Raw genomic sequence first — 22255 nt, 5'->3', positions numbered from 1 at the left:
ATGCATTAAAAGGTACCTACTTAAACATTGGAAAGAAACTTTGGCAAATCAGAACATAAACAGACTAATCAAGACTTGTTTTATAAGAGTAGTGAAGTCAAGTCGAAGAATATTGAAGTCAAATTCCTATAGATTTTGATAAAACTTAAAAGTAAACCTCAATGTCAAAGAACTCTCTCAAAGAAAATAATTGTAACAGTAATAATACCAGTAAGTTTAAACCACCCTTACTGCTTATCAGTATGTTGCTGTGGATTATCTCTCCTCGGTGCTTGGCCAGCTTTTATCTTGTTGATAATAAAACTGATCTAGGTGCTTTCCCCACATTTTTTAATATTAAAAAAGGGGGAAAAAAATAAAGACCCAAATATTTTCTACTTCAGTATACAGTTTAACAGAGATTAATATGGCTCTGATCTGAATGTTGGGAAAAGCATACTGAAGAGCCCTGTGGTCATAAGGTCATGAGATGAAGGAAAATCCAAATTGCATGAATAAAATGTGAATATGAGTAGCTTACAGTAGCTTACACATTTCTCTAATTAATTTAGCACTTCATGAAGTTACTTAGTGCTGCAGGTAGCCAAGAAAACAACTAAGTCCTTAATCCCTTCTAAGGCACATTGAAATCCAGGTTACAATTACTACTGTTAAAAATCCCTATCATTAAAATTTTTAGATAATTTTTAATTATCAACAATTATTTATTCATTAATAATATTGTAATTTCTCTGACCAGGTCATGATATGTTTTTATGGCACTGGTGATTCTAGGTGATAACTGAACAACAAAAGAGATCATGTGGTTCAGGCATCTGAATTCACAGGTGCATCGATCCACATCTTGAGTGCAAAGCAGTTGAGCATCCTCCTAGTTCCATTTCCCTCCCCATATTTTTGCTAAATTTCTAAAAGGATTGATTATTAGGTGTATTTTCATGCCAATCAAATTAAAAATGTTACTTTCAAGTAACGTTCTGTAAATCTGGAGACACATGCAGTCTTATCTGAATATGTGAATCATGTGCCTCCATAACACTCATCTCAGTTATGGGTCAGTCTTATCTATTAAAATTTATAAAAAAAAAGAATTCCCATGTAGTTAATCAGAAATGCATGCAGTATAAACCTTGAACAGGAAATTGTATGCTAGATCACAACCCAGACAGTCACAGCAAACTTCATATAATTTTTTTAAGCACTAAAAATTTTACTGAGAGCAGTGTTAAGCATGCAACAGAAATCCTAGGACAATGAGAACTTGATTTACACATTTGTGTGTGTGTCTGCCTATATGTCTCTTCTATTCCCCTTCACTCAAAAGCTTATTTGCCACTTAATGACCAAAGAAACCCAAGTAATAGTACCTTGTCATTCTGCTCAGCAAGTAATACCACTGCCATTTGCTTCTTCACCACTAACAACCCTGAGATGTGCAAATCTCTGATATCAGGCACATGAATGTGTCACTTACTTCAGCAGCAAGACAGTGGGATATGTTTTGTGAGATACTGAACAGTTGCAGATAAACACATTAAACAGCAGTGTTTAAGAACCAAGTTTTCCCTGTGAGAGGTCTTGCATCTTTTCAACAAAGATAAGCAGAGGTGCCAAAAGGAACCACAGGTAAAAAACTCAAATACATAGGACAACTTTTCTTTGATAAGTTACATTTTTGCCTCTACTCCTGTTAATATAAATAAGTTATTCAACTATGTTACCTTAAAATAGTTATTATAATAAAGTTGAAATCATAATCTGCTAGTGTAGAAAAAAAAACCTAGGACTTTACTAAAAATTGTGTAACTTTTGCCATATTCCTACATGCCTTCCCTTACATTGTATACTCTTACTCTTTACCTGAAAACACTTAGATTTAAATATGGTAATTTAGTTTGCTACTTAAAAACCTGAATATCAAATAATGAACCTGAGTTTTAAAAACTATTAATACTAATGACCAGTTTATCATCTTTTTCCTCCATCAACAGAATGAGCATGATAAACATTTCTGTACCCTAGAGACTAAGATGATTTTACCAGTTAATGCTGCATGCTAAGAGTGAATCCCAGGCATATGCCTAATGTTCACTCATTATAACTTTGAACATCAACATAGAAAAAAATTGGGTAGAGGACAGTTTCTCTAAAGTCCATGAGCATGCACTCATCTGCCTTTAGGCAATGTTTTCTGGAAGTGCTTTTTATTTCTTGACAGTAAAAAGACAAAAAATAAAACATGCTATTGCATTTATCAGCTGCAAAAGAGGACAATGACAATGAAGGCTGATCTTCTGTAACACAAGCTTCCTAGAGTTGGAACCAGAGATGTTTTAGCTCCTGATATTCTTGTTGGAAAATATGAAAGTCTTGGTCTGGTTTTCTTTGCAGTTTTTTCTCTCCCCCACTCTGACAAGCAGCTTGACTTCCCAACAAAAATCTCTCCCAATTTCTGTACTTTACTATGGTACAGAAATATTTGCCATACTCATTCTATTGAATATGAAAAAGGATGATAAATTGGTCATTATAGTTAACATTAATAGGTTTTCAAAATAAAGTTCAATAATTTATATTCATGGGGTTTTTATTTATCAGTTTAAACTGAACAATGTTTTCACAATCTGATGCAACAGAAGAGAAACATTCTTTCCTTTGAGCAGTATTGTTCTGTTGGATTGCTTAATTTCATGCAAGAAGTCCATATTGCCAAAACCTTCAGTCTGCATTTTTGAAAAGTTTTCATTAATGAAAACGTGTGCCCACTGTTGTTGCATCTACAACAACCTTACAGCAGCAAAACTACAAACAAGCTGACCCACCAGAAAATGATTTCTAGGCTGTGTCCTTGCTAGAACAAGATGTACAATTTTATTTCACAAAGAACACAGGTTTTTAATTTGTGAGAATTGATGGCTGCTTGGTGTAGATGACAATCATAGGATCATTAAGTTTGGAAAGGACCTTTAAGATCATCAAGTCCAACCATATAATAGCACAATTTGGAATTCAGTAAGAACTTACTTCTGCAAAGAAATGTAATTACTATTCCAGGAAACAATTTTTTCCGACTATTAATTGGGTAAATAAATGAATTAAAGGAGATTATCTGTCTGACAATCTAGTCTACAACTTTGAAAGTCTGATCTCAGCAGTTAGCCAGAAAACAGGTGGCTGCAATTTAACAAAAGGGACATTAGAGAAAGACACTGTCAAAATGTGCTGCAGACTGAAAAATTAATAATTTAATAATGGTAGAAGGCAAAAAATAAAGAGTAGTCCATTAATGTCAATGGATTACTAAACTGCACAAATGATATATGACTAAATAAGCCTGCCTTTGCCTTCTGAAAAGTGCCTCTAAGGTAAATTGTATTTGTGCTGATTTAATATAACATTAATTTTGCAGTAGATTGACACAAGGGGGATCAGAACAGTGGTTTCTTTCTTCTTCTGAGGAAAGGTCTGAGCAAAGGAGCACAAAAAGAGAGGACCAGGAAGACTGGTTCCCAAGCATACATAAACCTATGTAGAGGGACCCCAGGGAAGGCACAACTTCTCTTCCCTGTAACGAGTGAGGAACATATCTAGAAGCTAATAAAATGGATGTGTAAGAGAAGTATCTACCTGTACTTTCCCTCAGAGCAGCCATAGAGGCAGAGTTTATCTTCTCCCACAGCACTACAATAAGCCTATGTCCATGACTCTTCAACATCAGTTTTAGTTGAGACTGTCATACTTCAAGTTTGTTGCTGCTTTCCTCCACTGAGCTACTGGCAGAACACACAGTTGTATGGTAACTTATTATTCCAGAGGAGTAAATGCTGCAAGCCTGGTAACCAGGCCAGGCTTGTATAGAGCTCTTCAAACTCAGATTCTTAGGTGAATTGTCTAAACTTCCAAAGCCAGAAAAATCTGGGATGTTGTCTCTGAGATAATGGCTTGATTACCAGGAACAATTAAATAATTTTAAACAGAAACAGCTTTTAGCCAAAGAGATAAATCTGTACTTTCCTAGATTCAGAGAAATCTTTGTTTCATTCTTTAAGAGAAATTTCGTGCTTCAAATTTTTTTGCTTTCTTTAATATATTTTCTGTCTTTCTGGTTTTCTCAATTTTAGTGTCCATGTTATCTTTCCTTTTTTATTCCATTTGGCTACCTATTCTCCAGTTGAGGCTGAAACATGTTATTCTACTTCACTTACTTCCAAGGCATAAAAATCCACCCACAAATCCACCTTTTCCATTTTCTCTTCATTGCACTGATCCCCCTGAACAGTTTTACATCACTTAGCCCTTCTTCCTCTTTCACTAAATGTGAAGCTTATTGCTTCATCCTACCCCTACTTTTTCACTCAGTAACTGAAGAAGAGGTAGAGAAAATGCTGCTGGTGAATCTATAAAAAGATCTATTTTTCTGAATGGGTGGCAAAGGAAAATGTTTGCTAGTTGCTTGGCTTCGATCAAAAACAATGGTTGGTTTAAAGCATTGGGAAGGAAAGGGTGAAAGGAATAAATTGTTTTGTCCAGGTCATCTAAGGAACTAACATTACATTTTCATATACACCAACAATACCAACAACAGTGATATTCTCATGTGTGCCCCTGTCTTCACAACTCACAAAATCATGGAGTAAGTGTCATAACCACGTACTGTAGTTATTTCTGCAGACATGTCAGAGGTAATTTGGTTACTGTATGGAACCATCACCATAAATTTAATGGCTCCTCCTTGAATTGTTGATCTAGGGAAAATAATGTCATTGTGTCTTACTTCCTCTCTTCAACATAATTCCACATTATGAGATCACTAGGATCTTAACACTACTGAGAAGATGAAGTTTTTCTTTTAAGATGCTATTTTGCTTGCACCAAAAGGGACATACCTATTTGAGACTGAGCAACCATAGTAGATTTCCGATCACACAGAGGAGAGAAGGGCAGCCCTAGTTCTGCTTCTTTGTCACCCTGGAGAAAAAAATTAAGAAGTTTTAAAAGACAAGACACATTGCACTTTTCATATATTATGTTATGACTGTAAAAGCCTCTCCTTTTACTTTCTTTAATTATGTTTGGATTTTGTTTAGACTGGGGCTTTATAACATAAACTGTAGAGAATTTGAGTCTCACTGGCAAAGTTGTAACCCAAGGAGAAGTTGGTGAATTAAGCGTCTTGATTCCAGTGACTTTTCACTAGAACTTTCCCTGCTTGCTTGGTACTTCTATGCATCAACTAAAAAACATTTAAGCACAAGAATGTTTCTCACTGCAGTTCTCCAGAGAACTCAGTTCTCAGAACAAATCTTTTGTGAGAAAACATCAGTGTCAAGATTGATTTTCCAGGGCTTGCATTTCTTTGCACATCTTTTTTAGTCTTTCAGATAAGGCTGGCTGCATGCAGATTAGCAATTTTTTTTCCCAAAGAAAACACTAACAGTTTTTTACAAGAAAGTAACCTTCTTGGTTGATGTGGGACAAGCTGTGGACATTGTCTACCTGGATTTTTCCAAGGCTTTTGATATGGTTTCCAATAGCCTCCTCCTAAAGATATTGATATGTTATAGTAGAGACAAGTGGTCCATGCAGCAGGTGGGGAACTGGCTGATAAGCCCCAGCCTATCAGCAAGTGGTGGTAAATATCTTCTTTTCGAACTGGCAACCTGTCACAAGCAGGATACTCCAGCAGGCAATACTGGGTTAATATCCAATGCTGTTTAATATCTTTATAAGTGATCTGGATGATGGGATCAAGTGTACCCTGGTGAAGTTTGCTGATGATACCAAACCAAGTGGGAAATGGAACATTTCTAAAGGGAGAGTCATCCTGCAGGTAGACCTGTGTAGGCTGGAAGAGTGGTCTCACAAGAACCTTATGAAGTTCAACAAAGACAACTGTAAGGTCGTACACCTGGGAAAACGCAATCCAAGACCACAACACAGGCTGGGAACAACACAGCTGGGGAGCAGCTATGTGGAAAAGGACCTGAGGGTCCTGTTGCACAACAAGCTAATATGAGTGAACACTGTGGTGCTCTGGAGAAGAAAACAGCAGAATGGTGGGCTGCATCAACAAGGGTGTCATCAGCAGAGATAATGAAATCATTATTCCACTCTACTCAGCACCTGCCAGGCCACAGCTGGAATATGGTATTTAGATTTGGTCCCCCCCTGCAAAAAAAGAAGTGGCTAGGCTGCAGAGGGTCAAGAGAAGGGATACAGGCATGATGAAGCAACTGGGAAGCATGTCATCTAAGAAAGGGCTGAGAGAACTGCATTTGTTAAGCCCTGAGAAAAGAAAACTTAAAAGAAACCTTATCACCATGTTCCAGTATTTAAAAGGTGGATACAAAGAAGATGGAGACCCCCATTTTACAAGGAGGCACAAGGAAAGGTATGGGGTAATGGACATAAGTTACTCCTGAAGAGATTCTGATAAGACACAGAATAAAAATTTTTCACAATGAGATCAGCCATTAAAATTATCTCCCCAGGAGAGTAGTGACTTCCCCAGCATTGGACACTTATAAGATTCAGCTGGATTTGGTGCTGGATCATCCTATCTAGACTGTGCCTTTTCCAAGAAAGGCTGGACCAGATGACCCTTCAACTTCCTTCCAACCTGGTATTCTATGATGCTGTGAACATGACATTTCACATTACCTTTAGACTATATTTACATTTTAACTACATAAGTCCAGACATACCTACCAGCCCTCAGAACTGAAAGGCCTTTTCCAGCACACAAGATGGTAGAAGATAAGTGTCATAACCCCAGTTATATTCCCAGTTTTCCAGTTTTTCTAGTCACATGTTTCAAAATGCCCTTTAATTTAATTCAGTCACTCTACAACATTCTTTATGTTGGGAAGATATGTATAGGATGACATAGCTGCAGTACTTCCCACAGAACATTTGAATTTAAATAGCCTGTTAAATATACTGCAAATTCATTTACTTAAATTTGCAGCTGACTATAATTGTACTGGACTTCTTGCCAGTGTTCTGACTAATGTCAAATAGAAGCTAAAATATTCAGGAAACTAAGCAGAGAAAATCTTCTGTGGGTATAAGAAGAGCTGAATTCTTCTTATTTTTGTTAATATAACATACATGGAAGGGGGGCACAAGTTCTGTTAGGATTTTTTGTAGAACAACAAGCAATAGTGTCCTACTGTAGAGCAATTCTGATTTATGTTAGGAGCCTGATATACAAATATCAGGTTAAAACTAAACACAGAAATATTTCCAAGTGACATTCCTTTACTGTGTCAGCTGTGTCACTCAGAAAAAAACATCTCTCAATGTCTGCTCATAAGTCTTCTTTTATTTCTTAGACCTTGTAAAAGCCACAGTGGCTAATTGTCTTGGAAAGGAACACCTGCCTGTCTTTGTGACTGCTCAGAGAGACACTTGGTTTCTAAGCTGTTTGAGCAGCTTCCTAATGGCTAGCTAAAACACATTAGTAGAACTAATTAATTAAGGGAAGATGTTTGCTGTAAGAGATGCTCATAAATGTTGAACATAAAAAAACAGTGTTGTACTTCTAATCTTTCACACCTACAGCATGGTCACCTGGTGTATGAAGACCTGTGTCATGTCACATCTCAAAATGCTGGGAAATCAACAGAGCTGGGGATCTTTTCTGATATAGGTTAAGTCAGGCTTTATGTCTCTGAAGAACACTTAGCAGGAAGGAAAGGAAAAGGTCTGCAATAAGTGGCCATAAGGAAATAAATATGCAATCCTAGGACAAGCAAGTCCCTTACTAACCATACTAACCATCCCTTACTAATCCCTTGGCTAGTAGTAGTTCTCAATATGGTTTAGGGATGGTATTCTCCAATTTAGTGCTCCCACTGAAAACCTCAAAACCATGCACTACTCGCTCACTCTCCATTACCTGTTCCCCTCCCCCTGGAGTGGGTTGGAAAGAAGAATTGAAGACATAAAAAAGATACAGATCATAACTTAAGAACAATCTTCTGGAAACAGCAATGAGACAAGAAAACAAACAGTAAAATCAACAATATGAATAGCAAAATTGTACAGGAGAACAGCAAGTGATTCACATGCAGATGCTCAGCATGGAGCCCAACCTGACTGCCACCACACTATCACAACCCAGAATAAAGTCCTTCCCCCATCCCAGGAAAATTATGTGAAGTGATATAGAATAAACTCCAGGTCCTAGCCATGCCTCTTCTGGCTGCTGTAAAAATTACCCCATCCTGTTCGGAATCAGGACAGTACCCACCCCTTATTCTATACCATTTGCATTGTGCCCAGATCCTACATTTTCCATCTATATTAATGCATAAATATATAAAACATATAAATATATATATGTATGTATTTACAAGCACTATTATCATTTCTATAGTTAATAGCCATCCCTCCAAGATGCCTGTTGAGTTCATTTAGTCCATGAGTGTGAGTTTTATCTGTCCTAGGGGTTTTCCAGGGCAGAAGGGCTGGTGTGCTGTTGGGTGGTTGCAAGCTGCATCAGGAGCTCACAACTGGTGTATCTGGAGCAGTCTATATCCATTGTCCATGATGGCTGTGGTGCACACTGGCAGTGTCATTCAGCAGCCAATATTACAGAATTCAACATTACAGACTATTCTCACCCAAAAATCAAATCCTTTCCAGGTATGCATAGTGTTTCCCCGTCACTCTGCATTACACACCAAGTGTTCCCAGATCCTTGAGCAAAACAATCCCACATTTGCTTGAGGCAGAACTAAGCCAAACTGTCTTTCAAAACATATTCCTCATATGCACCACAGGGACTTTGTGTCCCTGTGCATGTGGAGGTTTTGCATATGGAGGTTTTAATTACGCAGGGGGAGCTCAATTAGCAGAGCCTCTAGTATGGACTAACCAGATGGCCTCCACAAAATGTAGATCCCAATGTTTGAATGTCCCATGACCTGTGGCTTTCAATATGATTTTTAACAGCCCATTGTACCATTCAATATTCCCAGAGGCTGGGAATGATACACCCACTCCATATCATGGTCTCTGGCCCAAGTATCTATGTGGTGATTATCAAAATGAGTGCTGTTGTCTGACTCAATTCTTTTTGGGGTGTTATGTTGCCACAAAACTTGTTTTTCAAGGCCCAAGATGGCATTACAGGCAGTGGCATGAGGCACAGAGCACATCTCCAGTGGTTGTTTCTACCACTGTAAGTACATAGTACTTTCTTGATGGGTTTGAGAGACTGTGATGTAATCAATCTCCAAGCCCTCCTCATATTTATATTTCAACCATTGCCCCCCACACCACAGAGGCTTTACCCACTTGGCCTGCTTGACTTCAGTGCAGATTTCACAGCTGTGGATAACCTGAGAGATAGGATCCATGGCAAAGTCCACCCTCAATCACAAGCCCATCTCCTCCCTGTTGCATCTCTTCTTTGATGATCTGACGCATCATGGGCCCATCAAGCCAGAAATAATTCACCCTTATTCTGCCAATCCACATCTACCTGAGACACTTTAATCTTGGCAGCTCAATCCACTTATCCATTGTTGTGATGCTCTTCAGTAGCCTGGTTCTTGGGTACATTTGCATCTACATGACTTAGTTTTAGAAGCCAAGAAGCAATATCTTGCCACATTTCAGCAGTCTGGATGGGTTTGCTCCATACAGCAAACTGGTCTTTTTCCATTGGTCTGTGGGCCCCCCCCACAGAGCATTTGTTACCATCCACAAGTCAGAGTAGAGGTAAAGCACTGGCCATTTCTCTCATCCAGCAAAATCTAAAGCCAGCTGGACATCTTACAACTCTGCAGCCTAGATCCATCTTGTCTAATTTCTGCAAATCATCACATAGAACTCCACACAGCAGCTTTTGATTTTTGGTATATTCCTACAATACAGCAGAACCATCAGTAAAGACTACATATCACTTTTCATTTTGGGAAATTAATTATGATAGCTGATTACATATGGTGGGATCTCCTCAACACATGTCATCTTTTCCTCCTCCAATAATAATGATAGTACAAAATTTTTGCCTTCAGGCCAATTCATAATTTGAGATTTTGACTTCAGGCCAGTATCCCTGGGCAATTAGGGGTTTCTGTTTGAGCTTTCTGAGTAACAAACCACTTTCAATGCATCTGAAGCATGATGTGTGAAAAGGACTTTCCTTTTAAACATCCAGCCCAGAACAGGCTATCAGGGTGCCAGAAGGAGCTGTGCTTCAGTGACAATCACTTCTGAAGCAACTTCTGCTTCCAATAGCAGAGACTGTGGTCCATACTGGAGAGGCATAGGACATTTCCTCTCTAATATGCTTGAATCTTTCAAGTCTGTCCACAGTCAGGAAGGAAAAAAATAATTGCCACATATTGCCACATCATATTGCCACAGTAGTGTAGTCACCTGAAGCCCTCTTTGTTATCTTTCTTTCACTGACATCAGTGCTAATGAGTTGGTGTACGACAATGATGTGCTGCAAACAAACTTCTGCCACATGCATTTTGTAAACTGGACCTGATCTGAGTTTACAAGGGACTGCTTGTTATTTGAATCCTTATAGCTTACCACCAGCACAGCTAATTCTCTCTGGTAGTGGATATGTTTCTCCACACCCTCTCTTCTGCTTGACCACACTACTAGAAAATACTTGCAACAATTAATACCTTTCTCTCACACTTGATGGGAGTTGCTCCAGAGGCTAAGAGTTTCTGTCTTCTTCCCAATCTCTTTGTCAATGCCCACATCCCAGGACAGAGATCCCAGTTGTGTGGCTTCACTACCAGAGTTAGGTACCACAACCTTGTGAACAGACCAAGCAACACTGCAACCAGTGGCTTCATACATGGTAAAACTAATGATTAGATCAAGCTTGTTTCTAACCCTCTGTGGCCACATCTGTTGTTATCTCAACTCTTTGGGTCCCACAGTGGGTACCAAACTAGGCTGTTTTGGTTTAGGAAAAGTATTCTTCAATTTAGTGCTCCCACCAAAAAACTCCAAACTGTGTTCCACTCACTCCTGTCTTCCCCTTTCCCTCCCCCTGCCCCTGCAGTGGGCTGGAGGGGACAATTGGAGGCACAAAAGGTGAAGATTAGCAATTGAAATAACAATAACGTACTGGAAAAATCAATGAAATAATAAAGCTCAAGAGAGAGGAAGTAACTCACATGCAAATGTTTACCAAACACCACCCCAACCCATAAAACAAAATCAAAAAACCCATTAAAAGCCCTTCCCCCATACCTGGAAAATAAAGAGGGATGGAAGAGAATAACTTCCAGGTCCTAGCCATGCCACCTCCTGGCTGCTACAAAAATTAACCCTGTCTTGATCAGAACTAGGACATCAATTTGTGAGAAGCATGTGTGTTTTTCTTCTAATATCAAATAGGGATGTATTCATTGATCTAATACTAAATAAATTCAATGAACACAAATCTATGCTTCATGGTAAGCTTAATGATTTTCCAGAAGAGAAAATTAATACTGCATCTGAATTTGGAATTAGAATATGAGTTTTATATATAGCTTAATATACAAGTATTGTTATTCTTCTTGCAAAACGAAAGTAGAATTTATTGGCTGAAATTAAAATACTTTTTTAAATGTATGAAATAATAGTTTTGTCTTCATTACATGTGTAAAATAAATTGAAACTTGAAGATTTCGTGGTCTTACATCTTAATGTGAGGTAATCTTAATTCTCTCACAAATCTTTAGCAGTTGTGTATTTTAACGCATTTAGTACAACTTTGAGCTAGAAAAGCGTAAATATGCACAGATTTTCCCCTAAAACTCATGTTAAAATCATCCTACTTTCTTGAGCCTCTTGTGTGGCAGGAAAGAATCAATTGCAGGCATGAGCTATCTGTTTCCAGTGAAACAGTGAAACAATTCTTGGCATATTTTTCCCTTTTGCATTTAGATTTACTATAGAACATGAAGTTATTGGACTTTGTAGAGAAAATAACCACCTAAGTGCTAGCACTGCTTAGGTTAGTAATTCATACTGGAGAAAAGTATCCCACACACTCCTTAAATGATCTGTTTGCTTTTACCTTTTAATTTTTTTTACATTTTTTAGATGTTTTTTATTAATCACTTGAGAACCTTATAACCATCACACAGAGCTCAATGATTTGTCTAGATTTGTGGGTCTGTCAACAGCTGGTCCACTATAAACTATAATTTTGATCAGTTAACTTCTTTTTAAGTAAGGGCAAAGTAAGCCTTTTTCACATCCATTACAAAAATGTAAGTAGAGTTCTATGAAGTACAGCTACACAAACATGGTTTTATGGTTCTAGAGCTAAGTAGAGTGACATATATTCCATGTTTTCCTAATTGAAAGACATATTAGCTTCCCAAATTAGAATTTCTACTATGTAGGTAATGTTTATATCTATAGGGAATGCATCAGACACTAGCTTCCTAAGAGGCATAATACTCAGTGCTTATGGTGTTAGAGGAGAAGGCTTCATACCATTTAGGAGGTTCTTAAAAACATCAGAGAAAAAGCAACATATCTGTGTTAATATTTTCCTACTTCCTTACCTAATCCTACACACTCCTCTCAATTGCAGAAAAGAACTTGCCTAGCTTTACCTGTCTGAAGAACTCCTCTAGCAGACACATGGTCCAGCGATGATGGAGATCCCAGGCTTTGGCTGGATGGCTGATATCTGCTGTATGTAATAACAGTGATAAGGCTTTCGGCTTGTCAATTCTGGAAACCCAAAGGATCAAAAAAATTAATTGTCTGCTCTTGCAAGGAAGAATGACAAAAATCTTACCTACAGGAAAATAAGATTATTAGAATCTTTGGCCAGGATATTTGTGAAGTGGTTTCTCTCACCATAAAATCAGACAACTTTGATTTCTCCAACATACATGATTCCTGTTTTAAAAGAGATACTAAGAAACACAAAAAGAAATGTTCCCCGTTTCATCAGTGTTGTATTTTATGCAGTTTAGAAGAGAAGATGGTCCCGATTATCCCACTGTAATGAACAGTGGGGATCTCTATGGCTCTGACAAGTCTACAAAATAACTGATAGAAAACTAGTGTATCCTGATTTCACAGAAAAAAAAATGCTGATGATTTCTTATGATCAAAATCTAAGAGGCTAGCCCAAGAACCCAGTAAATAATGCCTTCTTGGCATGGGTGTTCTCATTGTTTAATTCTGCTTTTTGGCTATCTGAAATGGTTGAAAGAGTTATAGCTTCTGAGGGGATCAGGTGGCTAGCCACAACCTGCTCTGATACAGGTGTAATTCTGATATAGGTATAAATCTGATACAGATATAATTCTGTGAGGCTCTGGAAATAACTGTGTCCAGAGTGAAAAACTGACCATCACTCAGAGCAATATAGAAGGAATTTTTTTGGGAAAAGCTGTGGACAAAATATTACAGCTCCCATTAACATACTGGGAAGAAGGAAAGGCTTCTCCCATACTGCTCCATCTATTATTTTCCAGTCCTCCCCTCAGTGGATCACAAGTTTTCGTCTGTTCTCTGGTTATGAAGCAGGCTCCTTCCAGGGGTGACAGCTGATACTATCTACATAAGGGCAAAGATCTTATAACCAACCTTAAGTCATACTCAGTTATAGAGGTCACTCTAATGAATCGTGTCCTTGATGTTACACACCAGGGAAATGCCCAGTATGTCAAATGTCCAAAAATGTCACAATGGTGACATTTGAAAGCTTTGGGCCACCAGCACAGACTACAGATGTGCATATAGGCATGTGCCCATCCCTCCCTAAGTGTATTATTTCAAAATTCAACAGAAGAAAGAAAATTGCTGTAGATATCAAGGAAAGAGAGGTGCTTTTGAAGTTAAACACGTTGGCAAAGCACCAGATGAAATGAAGCCCCCCACTGCACTATGTTGTGAAGTGACTCACCCTTCTGGTTGCTGCAAAGCATTCTTCATAGCTTTGATTTGCTGGAAGTGACAGGACATGTCGGTAGCCAACACCATCTCAATGACTAGAGCTCTAAACTCCCTTTTGGATACCATCACAATGAGAGGAACAAGGAAAGAGAAGCACAAAAACCAGCATCAGACACACTCCAGTTTCTTTTATTATCTGCAAATTATTGACAGCAATGCCTTTGTATGTAACTCTTAATTCCTCTTTCAGGGAGAGGGAAGAGGATGAAGTATTTTCTGCACAAATACATAAATGGGAGGGATGCAAATGAAGCTAGGTGGCTAATCCTTGGTAAGAGAAATAGATGTTTTCTACAGAGCACATTGGTATTAGTACTCCTTTTTCAGTAAAGCACAAGTTTCTTAAATTGTTTTCTAGGTCATTCGTAGAAGGAAGGGAAAACACTGTTTAAAGCCTCAGAATCAGGAAACTTGATTCAACTGGTCAATATGCATACTTAAAGTTGAGTCATATGGTGGAAAATCAGCACAGTAAAAAAAAATCCCTAGTACATATGATGCATATATGAAATAAAGACCTTTGGGAACCTGCACTACTTCCCTGCTATTATTAATTCAATTATTATTAATTCAAACTATTCCAGTATGAGATTTTGTTAAGCAAACTTGCTGTCCTGGTTTGTTTTTTTTTTTTTCTGGAATAGAGTTGATTTTCTTCTTAGCTAATACATTGCTGTGTTTTGGGTTTAATATGAGAATAATGCTGATAACACGCTGATGATTTTATAGTTGATAAATACAAGTAAGTAATAACTTACTCCAAATCACAGACTTTTGAATTTCCCATACTCTGACAGTGAGCAGGTGCACAAGAAGCTGGGAGGGAGCATAGCCAGGACACTTGATCCAAACTGGCCAAAGGCATACGCTATGAAACATCATGCCCTATATATAAACTGGAGCCAGTGATCACTACTTGGTGACAGACTAGGCACCAGTCAGCAGGTGGTGAGCAATGGTATTGTTCATCACTTGTTTCTCTTGGATGCTATTTCTCTCTCTCTCTCATATTTTCATTACTCTTATTATAATTATCATCATCAGTAGTAGCAGTAGTATCACAACACTAGTTTGGACTCCAGTTGAAATTTCTCTGAAGATTATATGGATGCCCTAAACAGTTTAAAATACCAGAATGCTCTGATCTAGCACACAATACAAATTCATTTTCTCTTTCTCTCAGCTCAGGTATCTACAGATTAACAGAGGAAGAACAACTCAAGTTTAGCATACCAGCTCAGGATTTGGAATATTCAGAAATGGGTCAGCATTCATTTAGAAATAAATCACTATTCTCCTTTTTATGAATGTCTCATGAAGTCTATTATGATGACTTCTTTCTTGGCTATAGTAGGTGCGCTCAAATTCCAGCCCCAGGCCACCACTGTGTACAGACCCAAGACTGCTGCACTTATCCCATGGGTGGCAGATAATGATGCTTTACCACCAGAGTTCTGCAACTGATGGTATCAGTCCACCCCTGTAACCACCTCCTCCTCCCAACCCATAAGTACAATCAGTTGCATAGTTAACAGCATTCCAAATAACTATATGATGAATGAAAAGTAACTTTTCATAAATGAAAAAACTTTTTTTTTTGCCTATCCTGGTCAGTTCCCAGTAGCACAAATGTCTCTGTCAATACAACCAAGATAGAAGAAGCTGAATACATAAAAATATACTTTTACAAGAATATAGTGTGATAATGCTGTGGGAACAATTAATGCTGGGAAGGAGTAGACTTTTCACAACATCCTCTGGATTACAACTCCATCATATTGCTCTGCATGGGCTACTTCATGTGTAGCTTATTGCAGTATGAATACAAAAGCAAAGGGCTCAGTTCAGGCAAATGGGTCCATGATTGCAGTGCAAGAACGTACATATGCTTATAAGCACACAGATACTACTTTCCCTTTCATAAATGTAAATCTGGAACATGCACATCCTCTGACCTCTGCACATATTTCAGATCATCATTTTCTCTGAAACAGAGATGAAAAATACTTCAGAGACAGTAAAAAAATAAATGATTTCACTATTGAAAAATTCTTATTTGTCACTTCAAACAGGCATCACAACAGCGTGTGATTTTGAACTCCAGAGCTTCTCTGGCTTTAAGGTCTTTAACCTTACAGCCAGTAGGGAGCAGGCCATGCTGTCAACTATCTTTTTACACTTTGGTTTCTAATCAACGTATTTGTTTGGTTTGTTCCTTCATGAAGCCAGGGAGTTGACTGGCAGTTACTTACACAGTTGCTGGCACAGCTTACAGGAGCCCATGCTTGCAGCATACCATGGAACACACTAAATTGACAGGCTTAATGCACCTCAAGGAATTAATTATCAAGTTTGCTTTGAACATAAATAAAAATATTGGGAGTTTTTGGTATACTTTGGTTTGGTTTGGTTTGGTTGGGTTATTTTCAGGTTTGGGTTTGGTTTTTTTTTTGTCCTTTTCAGCCTGCTATATTCTCTCTCTCCTCTTAGAGTAAAAGATGTCCAAATCACTCCAGCTCTTACTCATGTATTCTTATGTCCTTCCAGTTCTCTTTTTTAACACTTGCCTTGCTCTACTGTGTCCTGGTACAGAATGAAAAACCCCATTCAGCCCTGGTGCATCACAGGCTAGAATGAAACAGCAGTCATTTATTCACATGTGTTCTTTTTCAGATCAGGAATACAAACCAAGATTGCTTTGTTTATACACTCCATGATACCAGTTTATGGAAAGATAATATCAGAGGTAATAAAGATCATTTCAGATGTGTATTCATTGTTGTTTGCCTGTCCTGGTCTGGGCTGCTGTTTCTGAAAGCTTATTAACAATCTCACCCAACCTGTTGGTGGAAAAGGAGGGGATGATATTTCCCAACCTTTCACCTCCTTCTACCTCTTCAGGTCTAGCACATCACTTTTTGAGATTGCTGAATTCCCTCTGGATGTCAAGACATTATACTCTTGTTGCTAATTCTGCTATGTCTCCTCTATACATAGCAGTCCACAACATGTTTAGAATCAGGGCTGAGATTTCCAGGGAGGTTGCCCAGAGATCTGTCCCAGGGGTGAAAAATCCTGAGTGGCATGGAATATGGGAGGATGTAAGCCAGATTTTGAAAAAATGACCTAGTCCAATGGTTTGGAAATTTTCCCCTGAACAAATACAGAACCCAGCAAAGGTAACAGAATATTTGAAGGAAAATTACAGTAGCAGCTCCAAAGAGGGTAACTTACTGCACTGTGCTGGGACATGGATAATGTTTATTGCATGATGGTCATTACTGCACAGCAGCACCTACAGCTGAAGGGGAAGAGGAACAAATCATCAGACACCCTGGTCACTCAGGCTACAGTTAAACCAGAAGGGCAACCTAAGCCAGTAGTAGTCACCCCTGTCCAGAGGAGGAAATACAAGACCAAGTGCATTTACCTGATGGATGATGGTGGGGAGGCAGAATACTCACAGCCAGCAGAGGAATCAGAGCTGGACTTAACCATCAAATCCCTCTCCTAAGAAAGTCTATTCAATCCGCAGAAATACCTCACCTGATGAACAAGCGAGTCTATACCGAGCTGGCTGATTCAAGTCTGGGACACTGCAGGTGATGATACAATTTTGGATGACACTGAAGCAAGGCACTTGGGATTTCTTTTGTGTGATGTGGGTATCAACCAGGGGATTGCAAGAAGGTCCAAACTCTCAGCCTCTGGATGCAGGTCTTAGCAATTGTGAAGGAGAGATGCCTTTGCCAAGAGCACCTCCAGCTGCATCAAGGCCCTTGTAAAACCACCAAGCAAGGAATCCAAATCTTGAAAGAACTGTGATAAAGCTTGAAAGGCTATGATAGTCTCAAATAATGATGAAAACAAAAGAATTCCAGACACTACAACATTAATGTGGTTGAAACTTGCACAGCTTGCGACACAAATGTACTCCCAATTCCTAGTGATGCTGCAATGGAATGATGAAAATGAGACAGTGAGTATTATGACAAGAAGGCTATAGACATATGAAGACACTGTCTGTTGCTGCTGAAGATGAATAGATCACACAGACACAGGTCGAGGTGTGGTGAAAAGAAGTGAGAGTTTATTTTTCGTCCCAGGATTTATAGGCTTGTGACCACGGCCAGGGATTGGATGGTCAGGGTAACACTTTCTCACTGCACTGGCCATGAGAGATGCCCATCACAAGATGTGTAACAGAAAGAATGTACACATATCTATGTTTACAGTTACTGTCCTGGGAAAATCTTTAGAAAACCATGTCAGCAAGCTCAGAAGCTGAGTTTTCAGGGCGACAACTGTCCACATCCCAACCTGAGACGAAGCCTCAGCCTTGAAAAACGACCTGGCTGAGTATATGTGGAAATTGGAAGAGAGGATTGAAGAGAGCTATCAGAGAGCCATCAGACAGCCATCAAAAACTCAGAAAGGAGCTTAGGGAGAGCGTTTTCTACATTTCAGCAGTACAGACCAGAATCTCTGCTATGCTAGTAGGCATCCCACAGCTAGGGAGAGGGAGTACAATCCACGAGGCAAGCTATGGTTCTTCCTCTGTGAATGTGAGAGGACATGAGAAGATGGGACAGAAAATCCACTTCCATCTTAGCAGCACAGGTACATAAACTAAAAGAAGAAACGACTAACAAGAATGAATTTCGTTTCCTGTGGGTGTGTTCCTGGGCAGAACCGAAGTGAAGATGATATGTCTGACCCTCTTGAAGGGACCTCCAGAATGTATGCCCAGGGAGTGAATGATAGGCAGAACTAGAGGGTCTCTGCCTCTCACTAGATAGAGACATGGGCTAATTGTGTCTATTGGATTGTGCGGATCCAATATCCTGGTGCATCAGAACCACAAAAATACAAAGCTTTGACTGACACTGGCATACAATCTACGCTGATGCCATCATGACATGGTGGGGACAGAACCTGTTTCCGTTGCTGGGATGACAGGGGGGTCTCAGCAGTTGACTCTGTTGGAAGCTGAAGTGACCTTGACTGGGAAAGAATGGAAAAAACAACCTATTTTGACTGGTCCAGAGGTTCTGTGTATCCTTGGTATAGATTACCTTAGAAGTTTTTATTTGAAAGACCCAAAATAATTTTGTTGGGCTTTTGGGATAGCTGTTGTGGAGACAGAAACATTTAAACACTTGAATACCTTGCCTAGCTTTTCAGAGGCCCCTTCTGCAGTAGTATACCTGAGGTACCAATTGCTGGCAAAACAATGCACCATTGACAATACTGCATTGACCGAGACTCTGTGATTCCCATCTGTAAGATGATCCATTAACTGGAGATCCAGGGAGAGGTCAGCATGACTTTCTCACCCTTCAATAACCCCATATATTCTGTGCATTAGTCTGAAGGAGAATGGAGTCTGACAGCAAACTATCATGGCCTGTACAAAGTCACACCACCACTGAGCGCTGCTGTGATAGATGTGCTGGAACTTCAGTATGAACTGGGGTCCAAGGCCAAAAAGTGGTGCCACCACTGACATTGCTAATGCATTTTTCTCTATTCAGCTGCAGAGTGCAGGCCACAGTTTGCTTTCACTTGGAGGGGCATTCCCTACTCCTGGAACCAATGGCCCCAGGGTGGAAAGCACAGCTCTGCCATTGGCCATAGGGGTGAGGCTCCAGAACATCTACAGTACATTGATGACATGATCCTATGGGGTAAAATGGCACACAAAGTTTTTGAGAAAGGGGAAAAAATAATCCAGGTTGTCCTCAAAGTGGGTTTTGCCATCAAACAAAGTAAGGTCAAGGGACCTGCACAGGAAATCCATTTGCTAGGAATGAAGTGACAAGATGGACATCAACAAATTCCAGAAGAGGTGATTAACAATATAGCTACCATCTCCCCACTGACCAACAAGAAGGAAACACAGACATTCCCAGGCACCATGGGTTTTGAGGGATGCACATCCCAGAGTACAGCCAGATTGCAAGCCCTCTCTACATTGTGACACAGAAGAAAAATTATTTCATGTGGGGCCCTGGACAACAACAATACTTTGAACAGATCAAACAAGAGATTGCCCATGCAGTTGCCCTTGGGTCAGTTAGGATAGGACAGAATGAGAAGAGCGTGGTCAAATGAATGAATGAATGAATGAGAAGAATATGTACCAAAATTAAAGTGTCTCAGGCAGATATAGACTGGCAGCACAAGGGTGAGTTATTTCTAGTTTGGTGGGCCCATAATGCCTCAAGTCATGAGGGAAGAAGAGATGCAATACATCAATGGGCTTGTGACCAAGGGGTGGATTTGACCATGGATACTATATCCCACATAATCCATGATTGTGAGATGTGGGCTGCAATCAAGCAGGCCAAGCAGATAAAGCCCCTGTGGTATGGGGAGCATTGGTCTGAAAGTATGTATGAGGAGGCCTGGCAGATTCATTACGTCACACTGCACAAACCCACCAAGGCAAATGCTATGTGCTCACAATGGTAGAAACTACCACTGGATGGCTGGAGACATACCCCATGCTTCATGTCACTGCCCAGAACACTATACTGGGCAATGGGACTCATTTCAAAAATAGCCTTGTAAACACCTGGGCTAGAGATCATAGTGCTGAGACCCTTGTGTTGGTATATCATATTCTATCATGTACCAACTGCTGGAAAAGCAAAGCAGAACAATGGACTGTAAAAATCCACACTGAAGGCAATGGTCGATCGAATCTCCAAACTGTGGCATCTGCATTTAATAAAGTCTACCTGGTTAGTTAATACCAGAGATTCAATTAACTGAACTTACGCAATTGTTACCTCTGTGCACAGCAGATAGAAATAAAGTCACCATGATGCATATGAGAGCTATGTTAGGAAAGACAGTTTAGATTAATCCTGCTTCAAGCAAAGGCTAACCCAGTCATGGGATTGTTTTTGCTCAAGGACCTGGTTACACTTGGTGAGTAATGCAGAGGGACAGTGAAACATGTCATGTACCTCAGTGGAACTTGACTTTGAATGAGAACAGTCTGTAATGTTGAATGGTATATGCAACACTTGTTGCTGAAAGGCAATGCCACTCCATGTTGGAAATAACATGGACAATGAGAATGAACTGCTCTCATTATATCAGTCATGGACTAAATGAAGTCAATCCACATCTTGGGGGAACAATCAGTGACTACTGAAATAATACCTGTATTTGTATATAGTTGTTTGTATGTATATATGTATATAGTTAAAAAATATTAATTGGGAGATGATAGAGATGGTATGGAATAAGGAGTGGATAAAATACTGGGATCCAAAAAATGTGAATTGTATTCCCTTATTCCTCTGTATCAGTTCATGCAGTTTGTTTTACTGAATTTTGTTCAAAGTCCCAGCACTTTATTATAGGAAAATACTACATTAAAAGAAATATCATCATTGGCAGATTCTTGCTAAAGGTATTAAACTCAGAATATGCATGTGCCTATCCTGAGTTCACAGGAACAAAATTTTACAATAAAATTTTACATGGTCCTGCAAGCATGCACATACTATTAATTATGAAAAAAAAAAAAAAAAGCATATTAACAAGGCCAGTAAAAAAATTGTGGTTTCTCACTACAGTCTTGAAACAAGTAACAGTGATTGACAAGTAGGGTTCAGAATTATTTGAGGGACAAAACACCAAGCAGCTTTACTGAGAAAGTCAGTATTGAATTCAAAGTTCTTCCTGAAGTTGTATTCCTATACACAGCTAAACAACTAAACATTTTCCAGATATCTTTTTGTTCGGCCTTTATTCAACTTCCTTATTTTATTTATTATTTTTATTTTATATTTGGCAGTAAAGGTTTCAATAAACTCCATGGAACTTACTAACAATTAAATACAGTGTCAAAAAGACATCTGTAATATCATATTGGAAAACATACGTTCACTTTGCATTTATTTTCTTAGCTCACTGTGATCTGTTTTTGATATAGTTTTTTCATCTGATCACTTGCACAAATGGGATTCACAAAATGCAGCAACTCAATTAATTTTCAAATATTTAATAAGCACCAGAGAAATATACATATACCTCTGTGAAGGAAAAAAAATGTTGTTTAAGCACTAGTAAACATTCATGTCTTTTCTTCTTACTGTAACCCAAAAGTCCTCTTCCATTCTCATCTGCTTTCCTTACAAAACCCATGGCCATTTATTTTTCAGCTATGAAATGTGTCTCCAATTTTCTATGTATCTTTTCTGAAAATACATTCCCTAATTAGATGAAAGAATACCAAAAAGTTATAAAATCCACACAGACATCAACGATTGCAGATCATCAGATCTTT

The 22255-nt window shown here is 38.9% G+C and overlaps 1 protein-coding gene across 4 annotated transcripts in view; it reads right to left on the bottom strand.

Annotated features, from left to right (window-relative positions):
* PDE1C (phosphodiesterase 1C) overlaps positions 1-22255 on the bottom strand; it is a 198448-nt gene that overhangs the window by 25044 nt on the left and 151149 nt on the right. For all 4 annotated transcript variants that reach the window (XM_088060783.1, XM_014258682.2, XM_014258683.2 and 1 more), the window contains 3 exons: positions 13901-14002; positions 12594-12714; positions 4887-4968 (listed from right to left, as the gene is read on the bottom strand). In XM_088060783.1, coding sequence (XP_087916909.1) covers positions 4887-4968; positions 12594-12714; positions 13901-14002 — 305 coding nt within the window. The remainder of the gene's footprint in view (positions 1-4886; positions 4969-12593; positions 12715-13900; positions 14003-22255) is intronic.

The sequence above is a fragment of the Pseudopodoces humilis genome, chromosome 1, assembly GCF_049639895.1.
Source record: "Pseudopodoces humilis isolate 2021_Gansu_Grassland_sample_001 chromosome 1, ASM4963989v1, whole genome shotgun sequence".
NCBI classification, from domain to species: Eukaryota; Metazoa; Chordata; class Aves; order Passeriformes; family Paridae; genus Pseudopodoces; species Pseudopodoces humilis.
Note: the sequence above shows the minus strand (reverse complement) of the source record. Positions and strands in the feature narration are given on the sequence as shown.